Here is a 25,130-nt window from a genome sequence, read left to right as displayed (position 1 = left end):
GTCTGCGTACCAAGACCAACGAGGCCAGTATGGAGCCACCAGAATGACTGGAATGTTTTCCACCTCTATCCTGCGCAGAAGCCTCGGCAGAATTTTCAATGGTTGAAATGCATAAATCAGCCCATACCGACCCCAGGGAGCCACCAGTGCATCTGTGTCGTCTGCCAGTGCCAGAGGATCACAAGACCTGGCTATGAATCTCTGAACCTTCTTGTTGAGGCGAGAGGCACACAGATCGACCTTGGGAGTCCCCCATGTAGTGATATAACAGGAGGCGGAACACCTCCGGGTCTAGGGACCACTCCCCTTGATCCAACACCTGACAACTAATCCAACACCTAATCCGCCTGCCAGTTTTTCACACCTGGAATGTGTAGCGCAGAGAGGGCTGGAACAAAGCTTTCTGCCAGACCAGAACCTTGGCCACCTCCTTGACCGCCAAGACACTCTTGGTGCCCCCCTGGTGATTGATGTAAGCCACAGCCGTGGTGTTGTCTGATTGAATCCGAACCGGACGACCTTGCAGACGAGTCGTCCAATGACTCAGACAAAGCTTTATCGTTCCGAGCTCCAAAACATTTATCAGAGGTTTTGACTCTTTCAAAAGAGAGTTGTGGAGCTCCTGTAACTCAAAAGAACCACCTGTGGGACCGTATACCCAAAATTGTTATCAGCTGAAACTACAACATCCACCTGTTAGAACTTTGCATGTGAACAAAAGGACTTGGCAGCATTGCAAAGCTGAGAAACAGTTGCCTGATGTTGGAAAGCACAGTAAACACTCACAGATCTCGTAGAGACACGAAAGGGTGGAACCCAATGCTTGGGACCATGAGCTTGCAGGTGGTCTGCCTCAGGCACCTAGAAATGGTGGAATGAAAAGCTGTAGCACCTTTCGGAAGGAAACCGTAGTTAAGTGATCAACTCTCACGGCTTCATCAAAACAAAAAAAGATACATTTCGGCTTTTGGTGAACGGGAGGTGGACATAAAGATGGAACAAGAATATCCTGTTGAAGGTGAAAGGCAGAAACTACCCTAGGCAAGAAGGATATCCTGGGCCTCAACACCATTTTATCCCTATGCAAAACTAGACAGGGTTCCTTGCAGGATAGGACCACAAATTCAGATGATCGCCTTGCAGAGGTGATGGCACCAAGCAATACCACCATGTGCCTAAGATAGGGGAATGTCCCTGAGGGGTTCTAAAGCGCAGAGAGAATCAGATTCAGATCTCATGAAAGAACAGGGGCAGCTAAACGATAAACTCTCTGTAAAGAACTTTTTTAAAGAGTGAGAAGCCAGAGGTCTCTGAAACAAAAACTAAAGTGTTGAAACCTGACTTTTAAGAGTACTGAGAGCCAAATAGTGGTCCAGACCCAGCTGCAGGATGGGAAACATTCGTCCCACAAAGATTTCAAAGATAGAGCCCCAAGAAACCGCTCACACAAGCAAACTATGCCTTTCACGTCTGAAGATACACCATATTACCAAAAGTATTGAGACACCTACCTTTACACCCACATGAACTTAATTGGCATAACAGTCTTAGTCTGTAGGGTTCAATAGTGAGTTGGCCCAACCTTTGCAGCTATAACAGCGTCAACTCGTCTGGGAAGGCTGTCCACAAGGTTTAGGAGTGTTTCTATAGGAATGTTTGACCATTCTTCCAAAAGTGCATTTGTGAGGTTAGGCACTGATGTTGGAGAGAAGGCCTGGCTTGCAGTCTGTACTCCAATTCATCCCAAAGGTGTTCTTTTGGGTTGGGGTTAGGACTCTGTGCAGGCCAGTCAGGTTTCTCCACCCCAAACTCGCTCATCTATGTCTTTACGGACGTTGCTTTGTACACTGGAGCCCAGTCATGGCAGACAAGGCTAATACATGAAGTAAGCCCGTGACAGAATTCAATCTACCTCTGGTTCTTTCCTAAAGGTCAATGCACACCACCGCTGTGGCATTTTCTGACTGCAACCAGATTGGATGAGCCTTCTGCAGAGACAGCCAGATCACCTGACATTCCAGAATGTTGTTCGGGAGACAAGACTACAACAACAATGTCTCCTTCACCGACCATGTGCCCAGAATTTTTTCCGCAGCCTGATAAGCTGGCATCCGTTGTGAGCATATTTCAAACCATTGGGAGGAAGGATCTTCCAGATTTCAGTGTAAACTTTTGACCCAACTAGCCAAAGTAAACTTGATCCCACTAGTCAGGCATATGGGACGATTCAGTATTGCGTTGCAAAGGTCTGGAGTAAGATTAGGCATATGGAACTGCCTTGAGGCAAGACACCTTGAGGCCTGGGTCAGTTTCCTCCTGGACTGCAGAGTACCAGCTTGGAAGAAGAAAGAATGAAACTTGTGCAAGGGGATTGAAAGCCTTTGACAGAACCTTGTCTAATTTCAGGTCCAGGAAACTCAAAGTAATAAAGGCAGTTCCAGTGGCAATTTCTGGAGATTTATGATCTGCCTAAATCTCTGTATGGTTTGCATGGTCCATTGGACATTGCCAGACACTCAAACCTTGGCCAGGTCAGTATGACAGCACAGAACCCCTACTGGATCACTGATAAGAACAGATACTACACTTGATCTTAGTCAAAAGGCTGATAAGTGTTCAGCCTTTAGGAAAAAAATACATGCATATATTTTTAAAAAAGCGCATTTATTATTTTTTCATGCAGGAGTCTGAAAAGCATTGCACCGGTGATGAGTAGATTAGGGGTACAATGTCAGGCTTCTGTAGACAAGTCCTGCACCTTTCAGTCCATACCTCTGATACAGGTTGACTGTTTACAAACTGCAGGGCTTGTGAATGAACTATAAGAGCACTCATCAGTGCCCTCACAGACCATTCAGAGCTTCAAGCTGTCAGCTGTGTTGGCTGAGGGTGGTTGTAGTCGATACATCCACAGAAAACTGTAAAGGAATGACGCATCCATGTGGGCGCAGTCCCGCATGGCTAAGCTCTGTTTTTAATTGTGGCCATGGTTACCCTGCCTTCTTTCACACTGAGGCAAGGATCAGGGGGGATAGGCTGCAGGAGCATGTTACATGTTTCACCCTAAACACAGGTGGAACATGTAACATGTTCCAACAAGTGAACTTAGCATTTAACCACTCGCCGACCGCGCTATAATCGAATGACCGCTACTGCGCGGTCAGCCAGTTCAGGGAGGGCATCATATAACGTCCTGCCGTAATCGCAGGAGGCGCAGTCTGTGATCACTGTGTCACTCGGACACAGCTGATAACAGATCAGTGTAAACGGATAACAGCGGCCTTAAACCACATGATCATCTGTGTCCAATTGTAGCTGATCACGAAAAAAACACAAGCCAGTTATCGGCATTCCTTTCCTCATGCTGACTGCATGAGGACAGGAGAGCAGATAACCGGCTTGTGTAAAAGGGACATCTACACTGGTATAATCAGTGTCCCGATTATCAGTGCAGTCCCAACAGTGCCCACCCGAGCTGCCAATCAGTGGCTCCTCATCAGTGTCACCTATCAGGGTTGCCTATCAGTGCAGCCTATCAGTTTTGAGGTGTACCTCTTTTTTTTTTTTTTCAACATGTCTGTAAGGTAGACCTAGATGTTATCTGACAAGTACATTTAGTAATATTTTAATAACTACATAGCACTGGTAATTTTATGATTGTCTAGAGTTCAGCTTTAAAGTTCTATGAAGTAGTTTGAATGATTTTTTTCTACTTAAAATAAATCCTTGAATTCATTTGAACACATTAGAAGGGTAAAAGGTAACAGTTTGTATAAATTCAAGTATAAATTCAAATAAAAATGAAAATATAACTTACAGACCGACATTTGCATTTGGTGACAACATATAGACATTATTCTCACAAAGTGGATAAATGATGATCGCTTTTCCCCAGTATACCAGGTGTGCAGCAAGCTGGAATACCTAGAAAAAACACAACACATGCTTAGGAGAATGCAAGCGATGTAATCCACTGTTTATTACTAGAAGTTTCAAGTGGTTGTAAACCTCAGACACAAAATATGAACAAAGCATTTCCTTCTATAGTGTGTTCTTGTCTAAATTAAAAGCACCAAGTGTACCTTCTCTCGGCTGCTTCGTTCCTCTGCTATCAGCATGAATGACTTCTGACAAGTTTTTCTGACACCAAGACAAAAATAGTGACAGGGGAGGGATCCCCAGCTGCTGTGTGAAGAAGGGGGGGGGGATGTCTCCTCTCCAATTAGCACTCAGAATTTTCCTTACTGAGCTCTGCAGAGTGTACCTGCAGCTCTCTGCCCCTTTTTTTTTTAAGTCTCAGACAAACTTTATAAATTCAGTATTTTGAACAGAGAATAGAAGACTTCTCATAAATAGGTACAACTTATGTGGGAGCATTTATTTCATCTCTGTGTGTCACCGGAGACCAGTCACTTCACTGGTGTTACGGCACCCCAGACACAAAAGGGTTAAAACCGTTTAGGAGATCTTCCCCTTCCAGAGCTACAGGCACAGCTACTTGCAGGACACCAAACTCCCGAACTGGAAACCAAGGAATGATGCGAACAGTGTAGCTGGAACCTTATGAATGCTGCATACAGCTGAATAGGAAAAACCATATGAGGGGTTTACACTCCTAGCAGTCAAACTGGAACAGCATACAATAAATCCCCCCCCCCCAAATAACGAGACAAAGCTCCGAGTTGAGGGTAAAATAGGAACAACCTTTATTGGAAGAACACAGCACACTTTTATACAGAATTTGGAACATTCTGCCCCCAACAACCGCTTTACTATTGGTCGATTGTAAAGTACATGCAGTTCCCCATAAGGTCCTCTCCAGCCATGCAAATGAGGGCTTGAAAATGAGTCAGCAGTGATTGGTCAGATAGCTTGACCAGAAGGACTGCCATGTGCAAGAAGACAGAAGCCCCAGGGGGCAATCAATGTACACAATAGTCAGACACAGAACAATGGTTCCCTAACGAGCCCTCAATACACATTACTCTGAGTGTCAATACATCCCTTAGCAGACAACAGGTGAGGTCATTAGCACACCTGACAATAGGTGAATGGAAAGCCACCTCAGACCAAAAGCAACATTGTTTAGACAGCCCGTCTCCACATTGAACTTCCTGGAATGACCCTATTAGGAGTGCACTGCCTGTGCCTTACAGTTTACAGGAATAAGGTTTAGCTTCCAGGATAGAGGCAAGACTCCATTACCACATGGTTAAAGAAACACAAAAAGACACAAAAATGCATAACTCCCAGTCTACTGAACAGAACCCCCACATTCAACCCATCCCCAGATAGCCTGGATCTGAGCGCTCAACATATCCAAACAGCGCTCAGATGCCACAAACACAGTCAAATCGCCATGGGGTTTACGTTTAGCATGGGCTGATGAGAGGGTCCATAGTCACATTGCAGGAGGCGAGCAACCAGGCTTCTCCAATGCCCAGTGGCGAGATTGGTCTCGTCACATTTCTCCCCTTTTCCAAACAGACTAACAGGGTATCTGACCTTCTGCCGGTCAGTGCCCTTGTTAGTCCAGCAGCCCACCCACAAAACAGAAACAGCAGTACAGCCCACCCAAAATAACTGGTTACTACACCTGGGTAGAAGAGAAATTTGTCCATGTCCAGGTGTCTCACCTTAGCTGTGTGGGGGACTGGTAGACTGCCTTGGTGGGTTGCTGAGTGGGCAGAGACCAGCGGTACTCTGCCCTGTTGCAAGCGCTACCACGGAAGTAGCCTGGTTGGAGCCTGGTTGTTGGAGGGGGAGACCGACTGTCTCCCCTTTAGATACACCACCATACTGCGGTAGGGAGAGACAGACTGTCTCCCCTTTAGATAACCCACCATGCTGCTGTGGGGGAAGACCGACTGTCTCCCCTTTGGCTAAACAGCCCTGTTGCTGTGGGATGGAGACTGGGCTCCCAATTCCCAATGAAATATTCTGCCGCTGTGGGATGGAGACTGGGCTCCCAATTCCCAATAAAATACTCTGCCGCTGTGGAATGGAGACTGGGCTCCCAATTCCCAATGAATCCATCTGCTGCAGGGGGACAGGACCAACTGCGTCTGCCCCCTGTAACTCAGCCTGCCACTGGGGAATGGAGACTGGGCTCCCAATTCCCAACAAATCAAACTGCCCATGGGGAGAGGGGGTAACAAGCTCCTCTCCCAAATATACTTCCAGCCCCTGGGGAGGGAGACCGACTGTCTCTGCTCCCAATACAGTGTCCTGTTGCTGGGGAAAGGAGACTAGGCTCTCTGTTTCCTGCAGGACACTCTGCTGCTGTGGGATGGAGACTGGGCTCCCAATTCCCAACAAATCAATCTGCTGCTGGGCGACAGGACAGACTGTCTCTGCCCCCTGTAACTCAGCCTGCCGCTGGAGAATGGAGACTGGGCTCCCAATAAATCAGGCTGCCGCTGGGGAATGGAGACTGGGTTCTCCTCTTCCCTTAACTGTACCTGCCGCTGGAGTTCCTCCCAACGTGCTAGCTGGCCCTCTCTCTCTGCCCTGTCTAGCAGAGACATGAACACCAAGTTCCTCACGAACTGCTTGGATCTCTCCAGTGGATTGGGTCCGAAGAAGCTCAGCCGTAACCACACCATACGGTCATATTCTTTCAGAGAATATCTGTACTCAACGGCTGGCTCCATCCTGTTGCTTTAAGGGTTGCTGTACTGAGACATGCGTTGCCCCCAACTTGTAAATCCACGGAATGGTGTCTCCTGTAGCTGTCCTTCTGGCTGTGGGAACGATCCCGCCGCTTGCCACCAATTGTTACGGCACCCCAGACACAAAAGGGTTAAAACCGTTTAGGAAATCTTCCCCTTCCAGAGCTACAGGCACAGCTACTTGCAGGACACCAAACTCCCAAACTGGAAACCAAGGAATGATGCGAACAGTGTAGCTGGAACCTTATGAATGCTGCATACAGCTGAATAGGAAAAACCATATGAGGGGTTTACACTCCTAGCAGTCAAACTGGAACAGCATACAATAAATCCCCCCCAATAACGAGACAAAGCTCCGAGTTGAGGGTAAAATAGGAACAACCTTTATTGGAAGAACACAGCACACTTTTATACAGAATTTGGAACATTCTGCCCCCAACAACCGCTTTCCTATTGGTCAATTGTAAAGTACCTACAGTTCCCCATAAGGTCCTCTCCAGCCATGCAAATGAGGGCTTGAAAATGAGTCAGCAGTGATTGGTCAGATAGCTTGACCAGAAGGACTGCCATGTGCAAGGAGACAGAAGCCCCAGGGGGCAATCAATGTACACAATAGTCAGACACAGAACAATGGTTCCCTAACGAGCCCTCAATACACATTACTCTGAGTGTCAATACATCCCTTAGCAGACAACAGGTGAGGTCATTAGCACACCTGACAATAGGTGAATGGAAAGCCACCTCAGACCAAAAGCAACATTGTTTAGACAGTCCGTCTCCACATTGAACTTCCTGGAATGACCATATTAGGAGTGCACTTCCTGTGCCTTACAGTTTACAGGTATAAGGTTTAACTTCCAGGATAGAGGCAAGACTCCATTAGCCACATGGTTAAAGAAACACAAAAAGACACAAAAATGCATAACTCCCACTCTACTGAACAGAACCCCCACATTCAACCCATCCCCAGATAGCCTGGATCTGAGCGCTCAACATATCCAAACAGCGCTCAGATGCCACAAACACAGTCAAATCGCCATGGGGTTTACGTTTAGCATGGGCTGATGAGAGGGTCCATAGTCACATTGCAGGAAGCGAGCAACCAGGCTTCTCCAATGCCCAGTGGCGAGATTGGTCTCGTCACAACTGGATATATGCAAGGGCTTACAACCAGTCTAAGAACGAACATTGTAAGAACTTTTTTAATTTAGACATGATTTACATGAAGTAAAAAAGAAAAACATTAGAAATGCAGACTTGTGTAGCCAGCATAATTTTACTAATACACTAAATTAATTTTTAGAACACTTAATTTTTATAATACACTTTAATTTTAATGCACACTTACGCCATAATATCGATTGTTTTGGTAAAATATAAAATATGGAGTTGGGCCAGGTAAATACATATCACGCTTTAAATTGTACACGATTGTAAAATGGCGCCAAACTTCTGTATTTAAAAATCTCCATAGGCGACATTTTTTAAGCCTTTATAGGTTACCAGTTTAGAGTTAAAGAGGAAGTCTGGTGCTAGAATTATTGTTTTCACTCTGATGTGCACTGCAATTTCTCACATGTGTGCTACGATCACCTTTTATGTATGCATACGGGACCAACGTGTGCATTCACCTATGCAAGCATTTTTTCTATTTATTGGTGGGACACTGGTAGACTGACACATGTTTTTGTACACTGACAGATGTTGATTGTCCACTGGCAGATGTTGATGATTCACTGGGGACACCAACAGATGTTGCCGTTGCAATGGAACACTATTGCAGATTTTTGTGCACTGGTACACTGTGGCAAATGGTAATGTGACACTGGTACCAGTGTTAATTTTGGCAGCAAATTTCAATTTAGTTTTAGTCTTAGTCTTAAAATGGCATTTTAGTTTTAGTCCCATTTTAGTCTTCTGCAAGTGTTTTAGTTTTAGTCGTATTTAGTTGACTAAAACTCCAGTATATTTTAGTCGACTAAAACGCCCTACATTTTAGTCGACTAAAACTCATTTTAGTCATATATAATGGGTGTAGTTCAAGTGTAATTTGTAATGCATTATTTAAGCATTTCTCTACAATTTCCAAACTCATTATATACTACTGCTGGTCCTGGAGTGAAAAATCTAATATGTTATTATTTATGGTGGTATTAAGCTTTGAGCATGCACCAGTGTTAATTTTTGGCAGCAAATTTCGATTTCGTTTTAGTTATAGTCTTTTGACTAAAATGCCCTTTTAGTTTTAGTCGTATTTTAGTCTTAAGACTAAAATGCCATTTTAGTTTTAGTCGTATTTTAGTCATCTGAATTGTGTTAGTCGACTAAAACATTTTAGTCGGTTTTAGTCGACGAAATGAACACTGACTGGTACAAAGTGATAGATGTTGATGGGACACTAGTACACTGAAAAATGTTTTCTGCACTGGTACAGATGTTGATGGGACACTTGGACAGGGAAAGATAGTGCTTGGTTCACTTTGTGGGGTTAGCTGCAGCCTGTGTGATCTCTGTGTAGCTGAGCTTAGCAAGAGAGCCGACACAGACACGTGCCTCTTTTTACACTGTGTGATGGCTATGACTTCACAGCGCCCATGTCATGATCTTTGATGTGCTGTGTCCGAAGAGCACAGTCATTACCAGATTGCGCTGCTGCAATGCCCCGAGGGGCACGTGCTGACGGGACATATGGGTATGTCCAGTCAGAACGGCGAAGCTTTCACCTGGCTGTTTATGTGCAGTAGCTGGGTGGGAAGCGGTTAACAAACTCTGAAAGGAAAATTAAAAAAAAAAAAAAAAATTGAAAAACTTCAAAAATGTTCTGGTCATCTGAGTTTAAAAGTGGAGCACAGAGCCTGCCAGTGAAAGGGTTAAACTGGAAGTACACTTAACCCCTTTAACACCATGTAAACACATATGCGGCTTCCAGGAAGTGGACTTTAATCCAGGCCACTGCATTTGCGTTTTCTTCTGTGTGTACTAGAAGCTCACAAAGTCGCACAAGATCAAGCTGTTGGTGACAGCTTTGGTTATCATACTAACGATCGGGAACTGGACGAACCAGTTCTCAATCACATGCTCGTTATGATAGCCTCTATTTGGCTATCAGTGGTCTTTCACTCTATAGCCCTTCCCTGTGTTGCGAAAAGGAGAAAACAACAAACTTCTTCTCTCTAGCAAGGGGGGAAAGATGCAATGTATCTACATTTTTTTAAAAAAAAAGGTCTGTTGGAAAAAAAAATGAGATTAAGTGCCTGTTCACATTTCTGCAATCACAAAGATCGCATGTAATTTGGAGCGCACTGCATTATGGCTGAATTCGCACTGCAATCGCACCCAACTCGCACAGGACCCTTTTTTTGGTCCGCAGCAGAATCGGATCGCATGGTGGTTCACACTAGTGCAGTCAGATTCTGTGTGAACGTTCAGCTCGCACTGCGATATGCGATCTGATCTGGGGGTGTCGTTAACTTTTAATTGACACCCCCAGCGTATCGCATATGGCAGTGTGAACTGCCAGGGGTGCGGATGCGATGCGGGAACATGCTGTATTTTTGCACTTTCGTTCCAGCAACGCAGAAATGTGAACCGGCACTAAAGCAGTATTAAACCCAAAACATACATTATTATATTGCAGCATACTGATTCTTAGATTTGATGGTTATATTTGTTTTCTTTTTTAGGCTTTCTTTCCATTATTTCCAACTGGTGATCTGACCTGGTGTCTGTTGTTTTTCAAAAGAACAAGCTGTCCCAACAGATGTAGCAGTTACAGGAATGAGACATACCATTTACCGCTGACAGAGGTGCTTACGATGATCAGCTTTAATTTATTTATGTAAAAACTTTATCCCAAAAGGAAAAAAAATGCTTGCTGTAATTTTTGCTTAAAAAGTGTTAGCTGGAGCTTGGCTTCAATTGTTAGTGTGTCTAAATCAGCTAGTATATTTAACAATCCCCTCCCCCTAGACTAACAATGCTGCTGTCCAAATGTGACCCTGATAAAAATGCAACAAACAGACCTAGGCGCTCAACCATAGAATGGGCTAGCAATTATTTGTGGTAGTAACATGCATCCTATTGACCCAGTCCTATGCTACATGCAATCCACTGGAGTAATGGAGATATACAAAACAGAAATTCAAAGGCTATACTATATGCTGCGCACTGGTGAAGTCAAGATATTCATGAAAACAAATAGAGAAAAGATATACCTGTGCTCAAATCCCAATAGCTACATTTACATGTATTTAAACTATCAGGTGCTAAATGGGTGTGACCACATATTAACACAAAAAATTATGGATGGACCATCTGCACACTGCTTTACACCCTTTCCAGCAAACACTGCAATGAAAAATTGGATTTTTGATTTACCGTAAAATCCATTTCTCTGATGTTCATTAACGGACACAGCGCCTGATATTCATAATCATTGGGTTATACTGCCCCCTACAGGAATAGGACACTAGGCAGAAAAGAATTCTGGTTACACCCATGGGCAGTTACAGGGGGTATACTCCCTCTCTCTGCTACAGCCACTCAGTTTTGTTACAAGCAGTGTCAGGAGATTTAGAACTCAACAGAGGGGTGGGTGCTGTGTCTGTCAAAGAACATCAGAGAAATTGATTTTACGGTAAGTCAGTCAAAAATTTATGTCCTTTTTTCCCCACAAATAAAGCTTTCTTTTGGTGGTATGTGATCACCTCTGCAGTTTTTTTTCTTTTGCGCTATAAACAAAAAAAGACTGACAACTTTGAAAAAGAAAACAATATTTTTTACTTTCTGCTATAAAACACATCCAATAAAAAAATGTAAAAAATCTAATTTCTTCATCAATTTAAGCCAATAAGTAAAAAGTTATAGTGTCTACAAACTATGGATATTTTTATGGAATTTTTTTTTTTTTTTACTAGTAATGGCGGCAATCAGCGACTTATAGCGGGACTGCAAAATTGTGGCGATGGTTCGTATAATGACACTTTTTTGGGGACCAGTGACACCAATACAGTGATCAGTGCTAAAAAAATATGCACTGACACTATACTGACACTAGCAGGGAAGGGGTTAACATCAGAGGCGATCAAAGGGTTAAATGTGTTTCTCGGGAGTGCTTTGTAACTGTGTGAGGGTGCTAACTGTGGGAAGACAGAGATCCGTGTTCCTGCATGGCAGAAACACAGGATCCCGGTCTTCTCTAATAACAGAACGGTAATCTGTCTTGTTTACATAGGCAGACTGCTGTTCTACATCTGTCAGAAACGATTGGTGGGTCCCAGCAGACATCGAGTCAAACCCGCTGATTGGCTCGCGCTGTGCGTGCTGCAGACCAGAAAGTGCAAAATCCCATACCTGTACGTAATTTCACGCAGAACATATACGTGGGACGGTCAGCAAGAGGTTAAATTAAATTTTATATCATAATTTAGAGTTTATTGAGTAATATGTAATAAATGGTGAAGGGGTTTAGTCCCCATGAGTCATCTAATAAAAAATGTACAGTATCTCACAAAAGTGAGTACACACCTCACATTTTTGTAAATATTTTATATCTTTTCATGTGACAACACTGAAAAAATGACACTTTGCTATAATGTAAACTACTGAGTGTACAGCTTGTATAAGAGTGTAAATTTACTGTCCCCTCAAAATAACTCAAACAGCCATTAATGTCTAAACTGCTGGCAACAAAAGTGAGTAAACCGCTAAGTGAACATGTCCAAATTGGGCCCAATTAGCCACATTCCCTTCCCGGTTTACTGGATTACTGGAACCATGTCTTGTGGTCTGATGAGACCAAGATAAACCTATTTGGTTCAGATGGTGTCAAGCGTGTGTGGTGGCAACCAGGTGAGGAGTACAAAGACAAGTGTGTCTTGCCTGCAGTCAAGCATGGTGGTGGGAGTGTCATGGTCTGGGGCTGCCAGCACTGGGGAGCTACAATTCATTGAGGGAACCATGAATGCAAACATGTACTTTGACATACTGAAGCAGAGCATGATCCCTTCCCTTCGGAGACTGGGCCGCAGGGCAGTATTCCAACATGATAACAACCCCAAACACACCTCCAAGACGACCACTGCCTTGCTAAAGAAGCTGGGGGTAAAGGTGATGGACTGGCCAAGCATGTCTCCAAACCTAAACCCTATTGAGCATCTGTGGGTCATACTCAAACGGAAGGTGGAGGAGCGCAAGGTCTCTAACATCCACCAGCTCAGTGATGTTGTCATGGAGGAGTGGAAGAGGGCTCCAGTGGCAACCTGTGAAGCTCTGGTGAACTCCATGACCAAGAGGGTTAAGGCAGTGCTGGAAAATAATGGTGGCCACACAAAATATTGACACTTGGGGGTCCAATTTGGACATTTTCACTCAGGGGAGTACTCACTTTTGTTGCCAGTGGTTTAGACATTAATGGCTGAGTGTTAAGTTATTTTGAGGGGACAGCACATTTACACGGTTATACAAGCTGTACACTCCCTACTTTACATTGTAGCAAAGTGTAATTTCTTCAGTGTTGCCACATGAAAAGATACCGTATATACTCGAGTATAAGCCGACCCGAAGATAAGCCGAGACCCCTAATTTTACCACAAAAAAGTGGGAAAATGTATTGACTCGAGTATAAGCCTAGGGTGGGAAATGCAGGAGTTACTGGACCCAACTGGACCACCATGAGACACAAAACAGGGGCTGCGGGCAAGGTGCAGGAGATGGTATAGGCATGGCACAGGAGATGGTTCAGGTGATGGTACAGGCACGGCACAGGTAATGGTACAGGCACGGCACAGGTCATGGTACAGGCATGGCACAGGTCATGGTACAGGCATGGCACAGGTCATGGTACAGGCATGGCACAGGTCATGGTACAGGCATGGCACAGGTCATGGTACAGGCATGGCACAGGTCATGGTACAGGAGATGGTATAGGCATGGCACAGGTGATGGTATAGGCATGGCACAGGTGATGGTATAGGCATGGCACAGTAGGTACAGGCATGGCACAGTAGGTACAGGCATGGCACAGTAGGTACAGGCATGGCACAGTAGGTACAGGCATGGCACAGGAGATGCAGTGCTGTGGGCATGGTACAGAAGAATGTCCTGTACCATGCCCGCAGCACTCCATGAGGAAATGCAGGGGCTGCGGAGGAGTCTCACTTACCTGTCGGTGAGGCGCCTTCGATTTAAAAATGGCGCCGCCCGGCGCCAACACGTTACCGTGCATGCGCCGCTGATGCTCGGGAAAGCTCGTACACGTTTGGCTATTCCCGGGCATGCATTGCATGCGCAGTGACATGTCGGCGCCGGGCGGCACCATTTTTAAAAAGTAAGTGAGCCAGTGACTCGAGTATAAGCCAAGGGGGGCTTTTTCAGCATGAAAAAACATGCTGAAAAACTCGGCTTTTACTCGAGTATATACAGCAATAACATCTTTACAAAAATGTGAGGGGTGTACTACTGTAGGTACAGTGCTTAGCATAAATTAGTACACCCTAACAGATTTGTCAGAAAACCTTTACTTTACTTTCAGATTCAATATTTTCTATGGGACACTATACTACAAAATACTCCCACAAATGCAGGACATTGATTGCAACCAAGATTTGGTAATTTGCGCACAAAAAAAAAAAAAAAATTCCTAACAAATTAATTCAACCATGTTGCAAAAATGAATACACCACAATCAAAGTGTTAAGAGCAAAGCGAGCAAAGCTACATTTTCAAAAACAAAATCCTAATTAACAAGTATTCAGCTACATAAGAGTCGAATTATTCATTAAACAGGTGTTCAGCAGACAGTTGATTTTAAAAGGGCATTCCTTAACAAAGAAAACCCCTTCCCATTCCATGCTGTTAGCAATGGCATCACATGGAAGAGAAATGTCACAAGGCCTGAGATAGAAAATAGTACTGTGCACTTTTTGGGTTCTATTCTACTTGGATGGACTTTCTCTTGTTCATTGGAGATATCAGCTTTTTATTCATTCATTTAGTCATGCCTTATTTATATATGGACTTTTAGGAATATTTTATTCATTTATCCTTCTTGTGTATGCAGCACTGCACCATATTTTTTCCATTGTACTTATCTGGTGTTGTTTGTTGTACCCGAGTGTTCAGCAGCTTTGATTTGTATTATTTGTTTGCGCCGATATAAATTTCCTTTTTATCCATGTTGCAAGCCTGTCCATCCCATGGACCTCAAGAAAGTGGCCGCTCATACATTCTCAATGGGGAAGTATAGAAAATAGCTGCCTATGCAAACTAATGGGAACACAGAGATCATAAACCACAGAAAAACGGCGGCCCCCACGGCGTGCCATGCGGTCTCCAGGACTCCCCCCCAAAGGGGTCCCAGAACAATAGGCATCTGAAGGTCCCTAGTCAGGGACCCACCCAGGACAATCCACCCCCCTCAAATAAGTGCCATAACGGCCCGGGATGCCAGGGAACCGAGGGAGCCCCTAAGGTCCGACCATTCCAGGGAGGGGCCCATGCCTGCTCCGTGACCGCCAAGGGTGTTTGAGGGGACAATTTTACTCACCATACCACGGTACCAGGTGGGTGCCACTTCGAAACAGATCACCTCCCACCCGGGATGGGAGTGCTGTCAGCCAAGGGGAAGCTGCAACTCAGGGCGTTCCGGGTCGATGCGTCCCAGTGAGACTGTCCACTCGCAGGCTCGTCCCCATCCATCGGGGCACTGTCATGGCGAGGCCTAGTTCTGGGCTATAACCTGCTCACACTCGCTGGCCAGGCTGGGAGACCTTAAGGATCTAGATTATCCAGTGAGAAACCTCAGCCGGCTGTTGCTTGTAGTTCCTGTGGATCTTGGTCCTCAGGAGCTAACTAGTTAACCACTTACCGCAGGTAGGTCTACGTCGGTAAACTTTGCGGTGTCTAGCTAGAGACACCATCCTGGTACCGTGGTTTGAAGCCGACGGTTGGCTTTCCGTCGGTACCGACCGATGCGGCTCAGGAGCCGCTCGATCGGTACCCGGGGGGGCGGGAGGGGATGCCCCCCCCTCCCGCCGCGTCCCGGTGGGACGGGAGCCCCGAGCACCCGGCCGGCGCATCCGCCGGCTGGATGGAGTCCCGATGAATGCCGGAAACGGCATCGATCGGGTCTCCGTTGACGTAACCCGGAGGCGGCGTCCATGACGTCACTTCCGGGTTACTGTGCTGCAAAAGGCGGAAAATTTGAAAATCGGCTGTATGCAAAAACGCCGTTTTTGGCGTTTTGCATACAGGGAAGTGTAGTGGAGGGGTCTAGGGTCTTTTAGACCCTCGATCCCTCCATAAAGTGTACCTGTCACACATATTGCTGTCACAAGGGATGTTTACATTGCTTGTGACAGCAATAAAAGTGATCAGATTTTTATTTTTTTTTTAAAACTGTAATAAAGTTAAAAAATAAATAAAATAAATGGGGGAAAAAAAAAAATGTAGCCGCCCCCGTCACCGTTAGCTTGCGCACAAAAAAAACGTATACGCAAGTCGAGCCGCAAATGAAATCGCTGTTCAAACCACACGTGAGGTATCGCCGCGATCGCCAGAGCGTGAGCAATAATTTTAAAAAAAGAGCTACACTCTAACTCTAAACTGGTAACCGTTAAATAAATTTAAAGCGTCGCAGATTGAGATCTCTATTGACCGTAGTTTGTCGCCATCCCACGGGGGGGGCGCAATTTTAAACCGTAACATGTTGGGTATCTATTTACTCGGCGTGATATGTTCTTTCACAAAATACAAAAAAAATGGGCTAACTCTACTGTTTAGTATTTTTTTAAATGCAGTGAAATGTGATTTTTCAAAATTTTTCCAAAAAAATGGCGCTTTAAAGACCGCTGCGCAAATACCGCGTGACAAAAATTATTGTAATGACTGACATTTTATTCTCCAGCGTCTTTGCTAAAATAATATATATACTGTTTGGGGGTTCTAAGTAGTTTTCTAGGAAAAAATACTGGTTTTAACGTGTGAACAAAAAGTGTCCGAAATAGGGCTGGGGCTTAAGTGGTTAAAAAGTAAAAAATAACAAACTTTCCCTGATACAGCTAAGACCCAGCAGGGAGGTAGGTCCTATTCCTAACACTAGGCAGGTGATAGAAGAGACTGAGGGGTTATGCCTGCAAGGACAGCCCACATAGGCGTGGTTACGTTTTTTCCTGCCTAGTGCCTATTCCTAGAAGGAGGAGCATTACCCTATGAGTCATGAAGATAAGGAGCTGCTTCTGTCGAACGATAGAGACATTTCTACAGGTTACCAGTTTAGAGTTACAGAGAAGGTCTAGGGCTGGAATTAATACTCTTGCTCTAACAATCGCGGTGATACCTCACATTTGTGGTTTAAACACTGTTTGCCTATGTGGATGCAACTTGCGTATGCGTTCGCTTCTGCGAGCAAGCTCGGAGGGATGGGGCGCTCTAAATTTTTATTTTCTTGTTTATTTTACCTATTATTTTTACACTGTACCTTTAAAAAAAAAAAAAAGATCACTTTTATTCTTATTACAAGGAATGTAAACATCCCTTGTAATAGAAATAAGCAGGACAGAAAAGTGGCCGGGGGGGGGCACCTCTCTCGCTGCCCATAAAAGTAATCCCATGGCGATGTAAAAGAGGAGACCGCCCGCCCTGTAAAAAATACTGGGGTTATGGCAGCTATCTGCTGCCATAACCCCAGCATTTAACATCACAGCAGCTGTGACGCACAGTCCGGAAGTGGTAATATCCGATCATTTTTCACCCCTGCTGTTCTTGGAGGACTTCCTCTCAGGATCATGATGCACTCTGGCGTGATCAGTCACCCGCTGTGTCCACTGGACACAGCCGATGACAGATCACTGTACTGGCTCGCTGCTGGTACCATGTGACTGGTGTGGCCAATTACAACACATCACATGACAGTCGTACACAATGAAAGGCTTTATTACATGCCTTTCAGTGTGTACTATTGTGAGGAGCTCTGTGATTGGACACAGTCATCACATGGTACAGACAGGGCCAATCAAAGCCCATCTTTACCCTGTGATTATCTGTGGCCAATCACACCTAACCACAATAGTAAACAACGAATGAGTAGCTTTCATTCACAAAAATGGTTGCTTAGAACTATAAAATGCACAGTTATAAGCAATCATAGTGTGTAAAAAAAAAAAAAATCTAAACCCAGCTCACCTCCCCAGTAGTACAGTGTTACTGTGTTAACACTGTAGTGCTCTGGTCATTGTATGAAAAAAAAAAAAATTACAAAAAAGTGTCCCTGACCACCCCCTACCAGCTATATGATGATGCTGTACTGCACTGGTAAAAGTATGTAAACATTTTTAAAAATAACTGAAAAAAAAAAAATATTTTTTTTTCCATTTCTTCATTTACCAAAAAATTGTGACAAAAAAATACTTCAGTTGTATTCAGTTTAGTAAGAGGCCATGCCTCTTACTAAATACCTTGAACTGTCTACTTTCCAACAAGGGGTCATTTTGGGGGTATCTGTACTGTCTTGCCATTTTCGGGCCTCAAGAAATGAGAACATCAGGTCGTGAGTACATCAGGATTGACCAGTTTTCAGATATACAGTATATACACCATAGTTCGTGGTCTCTATGACTTTCCTACAGACTAAAAAATATACACTGATTTGGGTTATTTTCACCAAAGAAATGTAGCAATATACATTTTGGCCTAAATTTATGAAGAAAGATTATTTAATTTGCAAAACTTTATAACCGAAAGGAAGAAAAACTGGATTTTTGTAAGCACTTACCGTAAAATCCTTTTCTCTGAAGTTCATCAACAGACGCAGCTCCATCTAGTCAGAGCCTTTAGGGTTATGCTCCTCCTATCAGGAATAGCTACTAGGCAGGAAAAAAAAGCTTAACCACACCTATGGGTGCTGTCCCTGCAGGCATAACCCCACACACCCGGCGATCATCAAACAGTTTAGTTGCGAGCAGTGTTTAGAATAGAAAAAACCCCATTCACTCAGAAGTAGAGGGGCGGGTGCTGCGTCTGTTGATGAACTTCAGAGAAAAGGATTTTACTAAACATCGCCAACCAGGTAACATACAGTAGAGCTTAATCAGGAACAACTGGAGCTCACCCTGAAAACACAATACACCCGCAAAAAGAAAAAAAAAAAAAAAAACAGTTCTATTTAATCAGCAGCCTGCAAAACCTTGCGGCCAAAAGGAAGCATCCGAAGATGCCAACACATCTACTTTGTAGAATTTTGTATACGTATGCACAGACGACCAACTTGCTGCCTTGCAAACTTGCAGCACCGACGCCTGATGGCGAAAAGCCCGAGAGGCACTCAGCCCTCTCGTAGAATGTGCCTTCACAGGTAAAGGAGGAACCTGACCCTTCAGTGAATAAACCTGAACTACTGCCTGTCTGATCCATCTGGATATGTTCGCTGCAGACGCAGTCAATCCTTTACGAGATCCTTCGTTAAGGATAAAAAGAGCGTCTGATTTTCTGAAAGACTTTGTGGTCTCCAGATAGATCCTGATTTCCCGAACTACATCCAAAGAGTGCAACGCAAATTCCTTAGAATGTTTGGGCTTAGGGCAGAGTGAAGGCAACACAATGTCTTCATTCAGATGAAAATCAGAAAATCTTAGGAAGAAACGACTGATTAGGTCAAAGTACCACTTTATCTCTGTGTATCACCAGATAAGGTGAGCGCCGCAAGTTCAGATACTCTGCGAGCAGAAGTGATAGCCACCAAGGAGGCAAGCTTCTGGGACAATGGGAGCAGAAAACTCCTGAATATTCTCAAAAGGAGGCTTTTAAAGAACAGATAATACCAGATTGCAGTCCCACAGAGGTAGCAGGAAGTAAAAAGAGAGGGGAGAGCGCCTCTTGAGTGTGGTAAAAGATATTTATTTCAACAATGATGTAGTAACTTACATATAGGTTATGGTCATAGCGGGTCAGACGTGGCGCTTCAGTAGCGGCTGATGGTGTAGACAGTTTCCAAGCATTCAGGCTGTCCCAGGATTCCAGAGGGCTGGAGAGGCCTGATCTTGTCTTCCCGATCCCTGGATCCTTGACAAAGGAGTGCGCATGTCCATGATCGGACTTCCGCGCAGACTCCGAAACGCGTTGTGAGCCCAGACTGCCTACAGTTCCTGCCAGCACTCCTGTGACATCAGACGCCACCACAAGCCGCCGGCCGCAGCTCCAGCCTCCTCACCGCTACTCTAGGGGATCGGGAAGACAAGAGCAGGCCTCTCCAGCCCTCCGGAACCCAGGGACAGCCTGAATGCTTGGAAACTGTCTACACCATCAGCCGCTGCTGAAGCGCCACGTCTGACCCGCTATGACCCTAACCTATATGTAAGTTACATCATTGAAACACCTCCAGATGCAGGGATCACTCCCCTTGATCCAACACCTGACGACTCAGTTAATCCTCTTGCCAGTTCTCCACACCTGGAATGTGTACAGCAGAGAGGGCTGGAATAAATTTTTCTGCCCAGGCCAGAATTCAGCCACCTCCAGGCAAACCCTTCTTGCTCTGACCTTTGCTGGCGATGCGGAGAGGAGGTGGGCTCCCTTCTCCACATCTTTTGGTCCTGCAGCCCTTTTGGGCTGAGGTATTACGCATCGCACAAAAGTTCACGGACCATGCTCTCACTTTGTGTCCTGCTCTTTTTCTCCTCCACCACAATAGCTTTCCGCGAGCGTCCTATAGAAAATCAATCCTGCCGCTCCTTTTCATGGCAGCTAAGAGCTGTATCCCTCTTCTCTGGAAACAGTCGCAACCTCCCACAGTAGCCATGTGGCTACAGAAAGTGGCCAGCATCAACAAAATGGAGGATCCTGTGGCTACTGACCGGGGCACTAGGGAAATGTTCCTTAAAAGATGGTACTACTGGCATGAGTTCAGTTTTTCCGCAGAATACAAAAACTTGGTGGCCTAGTTCGGCATCTGTGGTCCGGGTGGCCGTCTCCCCCCCCCCCCTCCATTCCTTCCTTCTTTCCTCCCCCTCTCTGGTTCCCCTTCCCCCCTTCTTCTTTTTTTCCCCCTCAATCTGTGGGTCCTTCCCCACTTCCACACAAAAGAGGTGAAAAGGAGATGAGGGGGATAGATAACCACTCTGTTTCTCTCGTTTTTAATCTCTTCCCATGGGCATACATACGCATGTTCTCTCTGGATGACTGCGGGGGGCTTGGTTCGCCCGGTTTGGTTCTCTCCGCCTCCGCACACCGGCCATGTGAAGGATGCCGGTAGGGGGATGAGGCCTCTCCGGGGACCTAGCTTCCAGCAGCAATTTTTCTCTGACATTTTGTGTAATGCATTTTTACTATATGGTTTTATGTACTGCGATTGCTGGTATTCACTCTTGAGGTTTCCATTGTGTATAATTTTGTATATGGACTGGTACTGTCGCTCTTGCCTGTTTTGTATGCCTTTTCCTCTACTAATAAACATTGAATTTATAAAAAAAATAAAAATTACAGACCTCTACATGGTTTGTAAGTAGGAAACCCTGCAAAATCAGCAGTGTAGCAAATACTTGTTCTCCCCACTGTACACTAGAGACACCCCGCCAGGTTTATCAGTTGGAAACAGAGCTTTGTTTTAAAGACATTGTCAGGCATTTACCATACTATTAGCTGCGTTTGCTACTTTGGAATCTTGATACATTTCTTTATAATTGAAGCTATATAGCTGTCAGCACACTGCTGACAATCAACCTAATATGACATCTCTATGGTTGGATTTACAATTTGATTACGACAAAGCCAACCTCTTTCTTCATGTTGGCTTTTTGTTATGTTATGCACCCAAAACATATTTAAAAACACTTTGCTAGTATAGATAACAGCCAGCATGAAACATCTATGAAGGTTTGTAAGTCACCTGCAGTAGGGCGAGGTCAGCATCTTGAGCTAGCTGCTGAAGATTCTTTACAGCAGTTGCAGACTTAATAATTCTCACTAAAGCTGGAGAACAATCAAGAGGAAGGTCATTCAGTAAATTTTTTTCATCCTTAAGTAGCAGCAGAGCGTGATACGGCCTAGAAAAAAAAATTAGCCACCATTAACAAGATATTACTACCTACCAAAATATATTTTCTATTATCCCTCCAAGACAGCTCCTTTTATAAGATTGATCCTGCTTACTGGAATACAGACAAGAAGAAAAAAAAAATATCCCCAATACACACTACTCCCCCAGTAAATTATAAATAGCCAGTATCAAAACTAGAAAATGCTTAATAGAAGAATAATTATTGAACATACGAGGGTTATAGGTGCATTTTTGGAGAGCTAATGGAAACAGAACTATCTGTAGCATAGAAAAAAATGTTCCATTTCATAAGCCTCCTGAATGTCCTAACACAAAAGAACTTTAGGGACAGACAATAACTAATCTCACAATCTGAGAGCATCTGCACTATGGTCTGCAAGTACCATTGAGTAATACTGTAACAATGTATCATTACACTGTATTTACTATTTCACTCATGTGTGTGACCTTTGCATATGACATCAGACAAAGAAAACTACAAGGGTATAAAAAAAAAAAAGTAATGCATTTCCTATTTAACCCCCTATGATTAACCCTAATTAGCCCTAATTAGTGACTTTTTGCACTTTAATCTATAGATTACATGGAAAATAAAATATTTTTTGCAGGTTAATATAGTCAAATGAAATTCTAGCTTGTCACCAAAAAAACAATATCAACAAAATGGTCCTCTTAAGGTCTCCTACTCTCCATCACTAACATTACCTTCACCCATACTTGCCTCCAGTACTGCTCCTGAGCCTCTCCCATCCTCTGGAACTACCTAACAATCTCCTACTTTGTCAGCCTGATAAAGCTATAGTGGCTGTGTGCGCTGTATGAACTGTATGTATCTTCCGCTACATACAGTATACAGCACCATGTTCTGGCAGTGGCACAGGGATTTCCTGTCCTGATCCTGGAACAAAATCGAATCAGGCTGAGCAGCTCTGCTTTTCTTTCAATTTTTATACATGTACCCAAGTGTGACAAATAAAATAAGCTAGAATAATAGGATTTTTATACGCAATGCAAAATCAATTTTTTGAGTGCAAAGATATACAAAAATAAAGGAACACTTTTTATTCAGAGTACAGTATCAAGTCAATTAAACTGGGATATTGATCTGGTCAGTTAAGTAGCAGAGGGGTTGTTCAGCTGCTTTGGTGTTAATGAAATTAACAACAGGTGCACTAGATGGGCAACAATGAGATCATCTTCAAAACAGGAATGGTTTTACAGGTGGAGGCTACTAACATTTTTTTCCCTACTCATCCTTACTGACTTTTTTTCTAGTTTAACATTTGGCTAGGGTCAGTGTCACTACTGGCAGTATGAGGCAATACCTGGACCCTATAGAGCAGGCATCACTAAATGGCGGCCCGCGGGCCATGTCCGGACCCAATCAATGTTCCGTCTGGCCCCGCAGCAGTCGTGCCATTTAGGATCTGTTTATTTTCCCTTTGCCGCCGCTGCAGCTCTGTCTTTACAGAGCTGACATCGGAGGAGCAGCGCAGTGATTCATGGAGGACAGGGGCTGGTACAGTTAACTGATTGGTTGCTAGAACTGCCCTGTATTCTAGCAACCAATCAGTTACCTGGGGCAGGTCCCGCCCCCCGTCCATCCCTTTGCTGCACTTCCAATGTCAGCTGCTGTGCCTCCAATGTCAGCCACGCTGCCCTGTTTAAGGTAGGACAGGGAAGAGGGCACTGCTAATGTAAAGGGGAAAAGAGGGGTGATATCAAAGAGGCAGGGCAGAAATGTAAAGGAGTGATATGAAGAGGGATGGGATTCTACAAAAGGGGTGAGGATTGGAATGTGAAGGGGGGCTGGAGACTGCAGTGTGAAGGGGGGTTTTAAAAAAAGGGGATGAGCACAGGAATGTTGGGGTGTGCTATAAATGGGGTGAGGACAGGAATGTGAAGGGGGGTGCTGTACAGGGGGTGAGGACAGGAATGTTAATGGGGGGCTGGGGACTGCAGTGTGAAGGAGGGGCACAATAAAATGGGGGAGAACAGTAATGTGAAGAGGGTGCGATAAAATGGAGGAGGACAGTAATGTGAAGAGGGTGCGATAAAATGGAGGAGGACAGTAATGTGAAGAGGGTGCGATAAAATGGGGGAGGACGGTAATGTGAAGAGGGTGCGATAAAATGGGGGAGGACAGTAATGTAAAGAGGGTGCGATAAAATGGGGGAGGACAGTTATGTGAAGCGGGGTGCTATAAAGGGAGTAAGGACAGTTCTGTGAAGGGGGGTGCTGTAAAGGGGGTAATGACAGTTATGTGAAGGGGGGTGCTGTAAAGGGGGTAATGACAGTTATGTGAAGGGGGGTGCTGTAAAGGGGGTAATGACAGTTATGTGAAGGGGGTGCTATATAGGGGTGAGGACAGTTATGTGAAGGGGAGTGCTATAAAGGGGTGAGGACAGTTATGTGAAGGGGGGTGTTGTAAAGGGGTAATGACAGTTATGTGAAGGGGGGTGCTGTAAAGGGGGTAATGACAGTTATGTGAAGGGGGTGCTGTAAAGGGGACAATGACAGTTATGTGAAGGGGGGTGCTGTAAAGGGGGTAATGACAGTTATGTGAAGGGGGTGCTATAAAGGGGTGAGGACAGTTATGTGAAGGGGGGTGCTATAAAGGGGGTAAGGACAGTTATGTGAAGGGGGTGCTATAAAGGGGGTAAGGACAGTTATGTGAAGGGGGGTGCTGTAAAGGGGGTAATGAAAGTTATGTGAAGGGGGGTGCTATAAAGGGGGTAAGGACAGTTATGTGAAGGGGGTGCTATAAAGGGGGTAAGGACAGTTATGTGAAGGGGTGCTATAAAGGGGGGGGGGGACAGTTATGTGAAGGGGGTGCTATGAAGGTGGTGAGGACAGTTATGTGAAGGGGGTGCTATGAAGGGGATGAGGACAGTTATGTGAAGGGGGGTGTTATAAAGAGGGTGAGGACAGTTATGTGAATGGGGGTGCTATGAAGGGGGTGAGAAAAGTTATGTGAGCATGGGTGCTATGAAGGGTGTGAGGACAGTTATGTGAAGGTGTACTATAAAGGGGGTGAGGACAGTTATGTGAAGGGGGGTGCTATAAAGGGATGGGACAGTTATGTGAAGGGGGTGCTATAAAGAGGATGAGGACAGGAATATGAAGGGGTGCTGTACAGGGGGTGAGGACAGGAATGTGAAGGGGTGCTGTACAGGGGGTGAGGACAGGAATGTGAAGGGGGGTGCTGTACAGGGGGTGAGAACAGGCATGTGAAGGGGGGTGCTGTACAGGGGGTGAGAACAGGCATGTGAAGGGGGGTGCTGTACAGGGGGTGAGGACAGGAATGTGAAGGGGGGCTGCAGACTGTAATGCGAAGAAGGGGTACTATAAAGGGGGCGAGAACAGGAATGTGAAGGGTGGGTAATATGAAAGGGGCTTGGAATTGCAAT

General features: G+C 44.9%; 1 protein-coding gene across 4 annotated transcripts in view; it reads right to left on the bottom strand.

Annotated features, from left to right (window-relative positions):
* The window catches only part of NPRL3 (NPR3 like, GATOR1 complex subunit), a 267,923-nt gene that overhangs the window by 74,478 nt on the left and 168,315 nt on the right, over window positions 1-25,130 (bottom strand). For all 4 annotated transcript variants that reach the window (XM_082260222.1, XM_082260223.1, XM_082260220.1 and 1 more), the window contains 2 exons: window positions 21,550-21,706; window positions 3,818-3,924 (listed from right to left, as the gene is read on the bottom strand). In XM_082260222.1, the coding sequence (XP_082116348.1) occupies window positions 3,818-3,924; window positions 21,550-21,706 (264 nt within the window). The remainder of the gene's footprint in view (window positions 1-3,817; window positions 3,925-21,549; window positions 21,707-25,130) is intronic.

The sequence above is a fragment of the Pelophylax lessonae genome (genome assembly GCF_965119305.1).
Source record: "Pelophylax lessonae genome assembly, chromosome: 6".
Taxonomy (NCBI): domain Eukaryota; kingdom Metazoa; phylum Chordata; class Amphibia; order Anura; family Ranidae; genus Pelophylax; species Pelophylax lessonae.
Note: the sequence above shows the minus strand (reverse complement) of the source record. Positions and strands in the feature narration are given on the sequence as shown.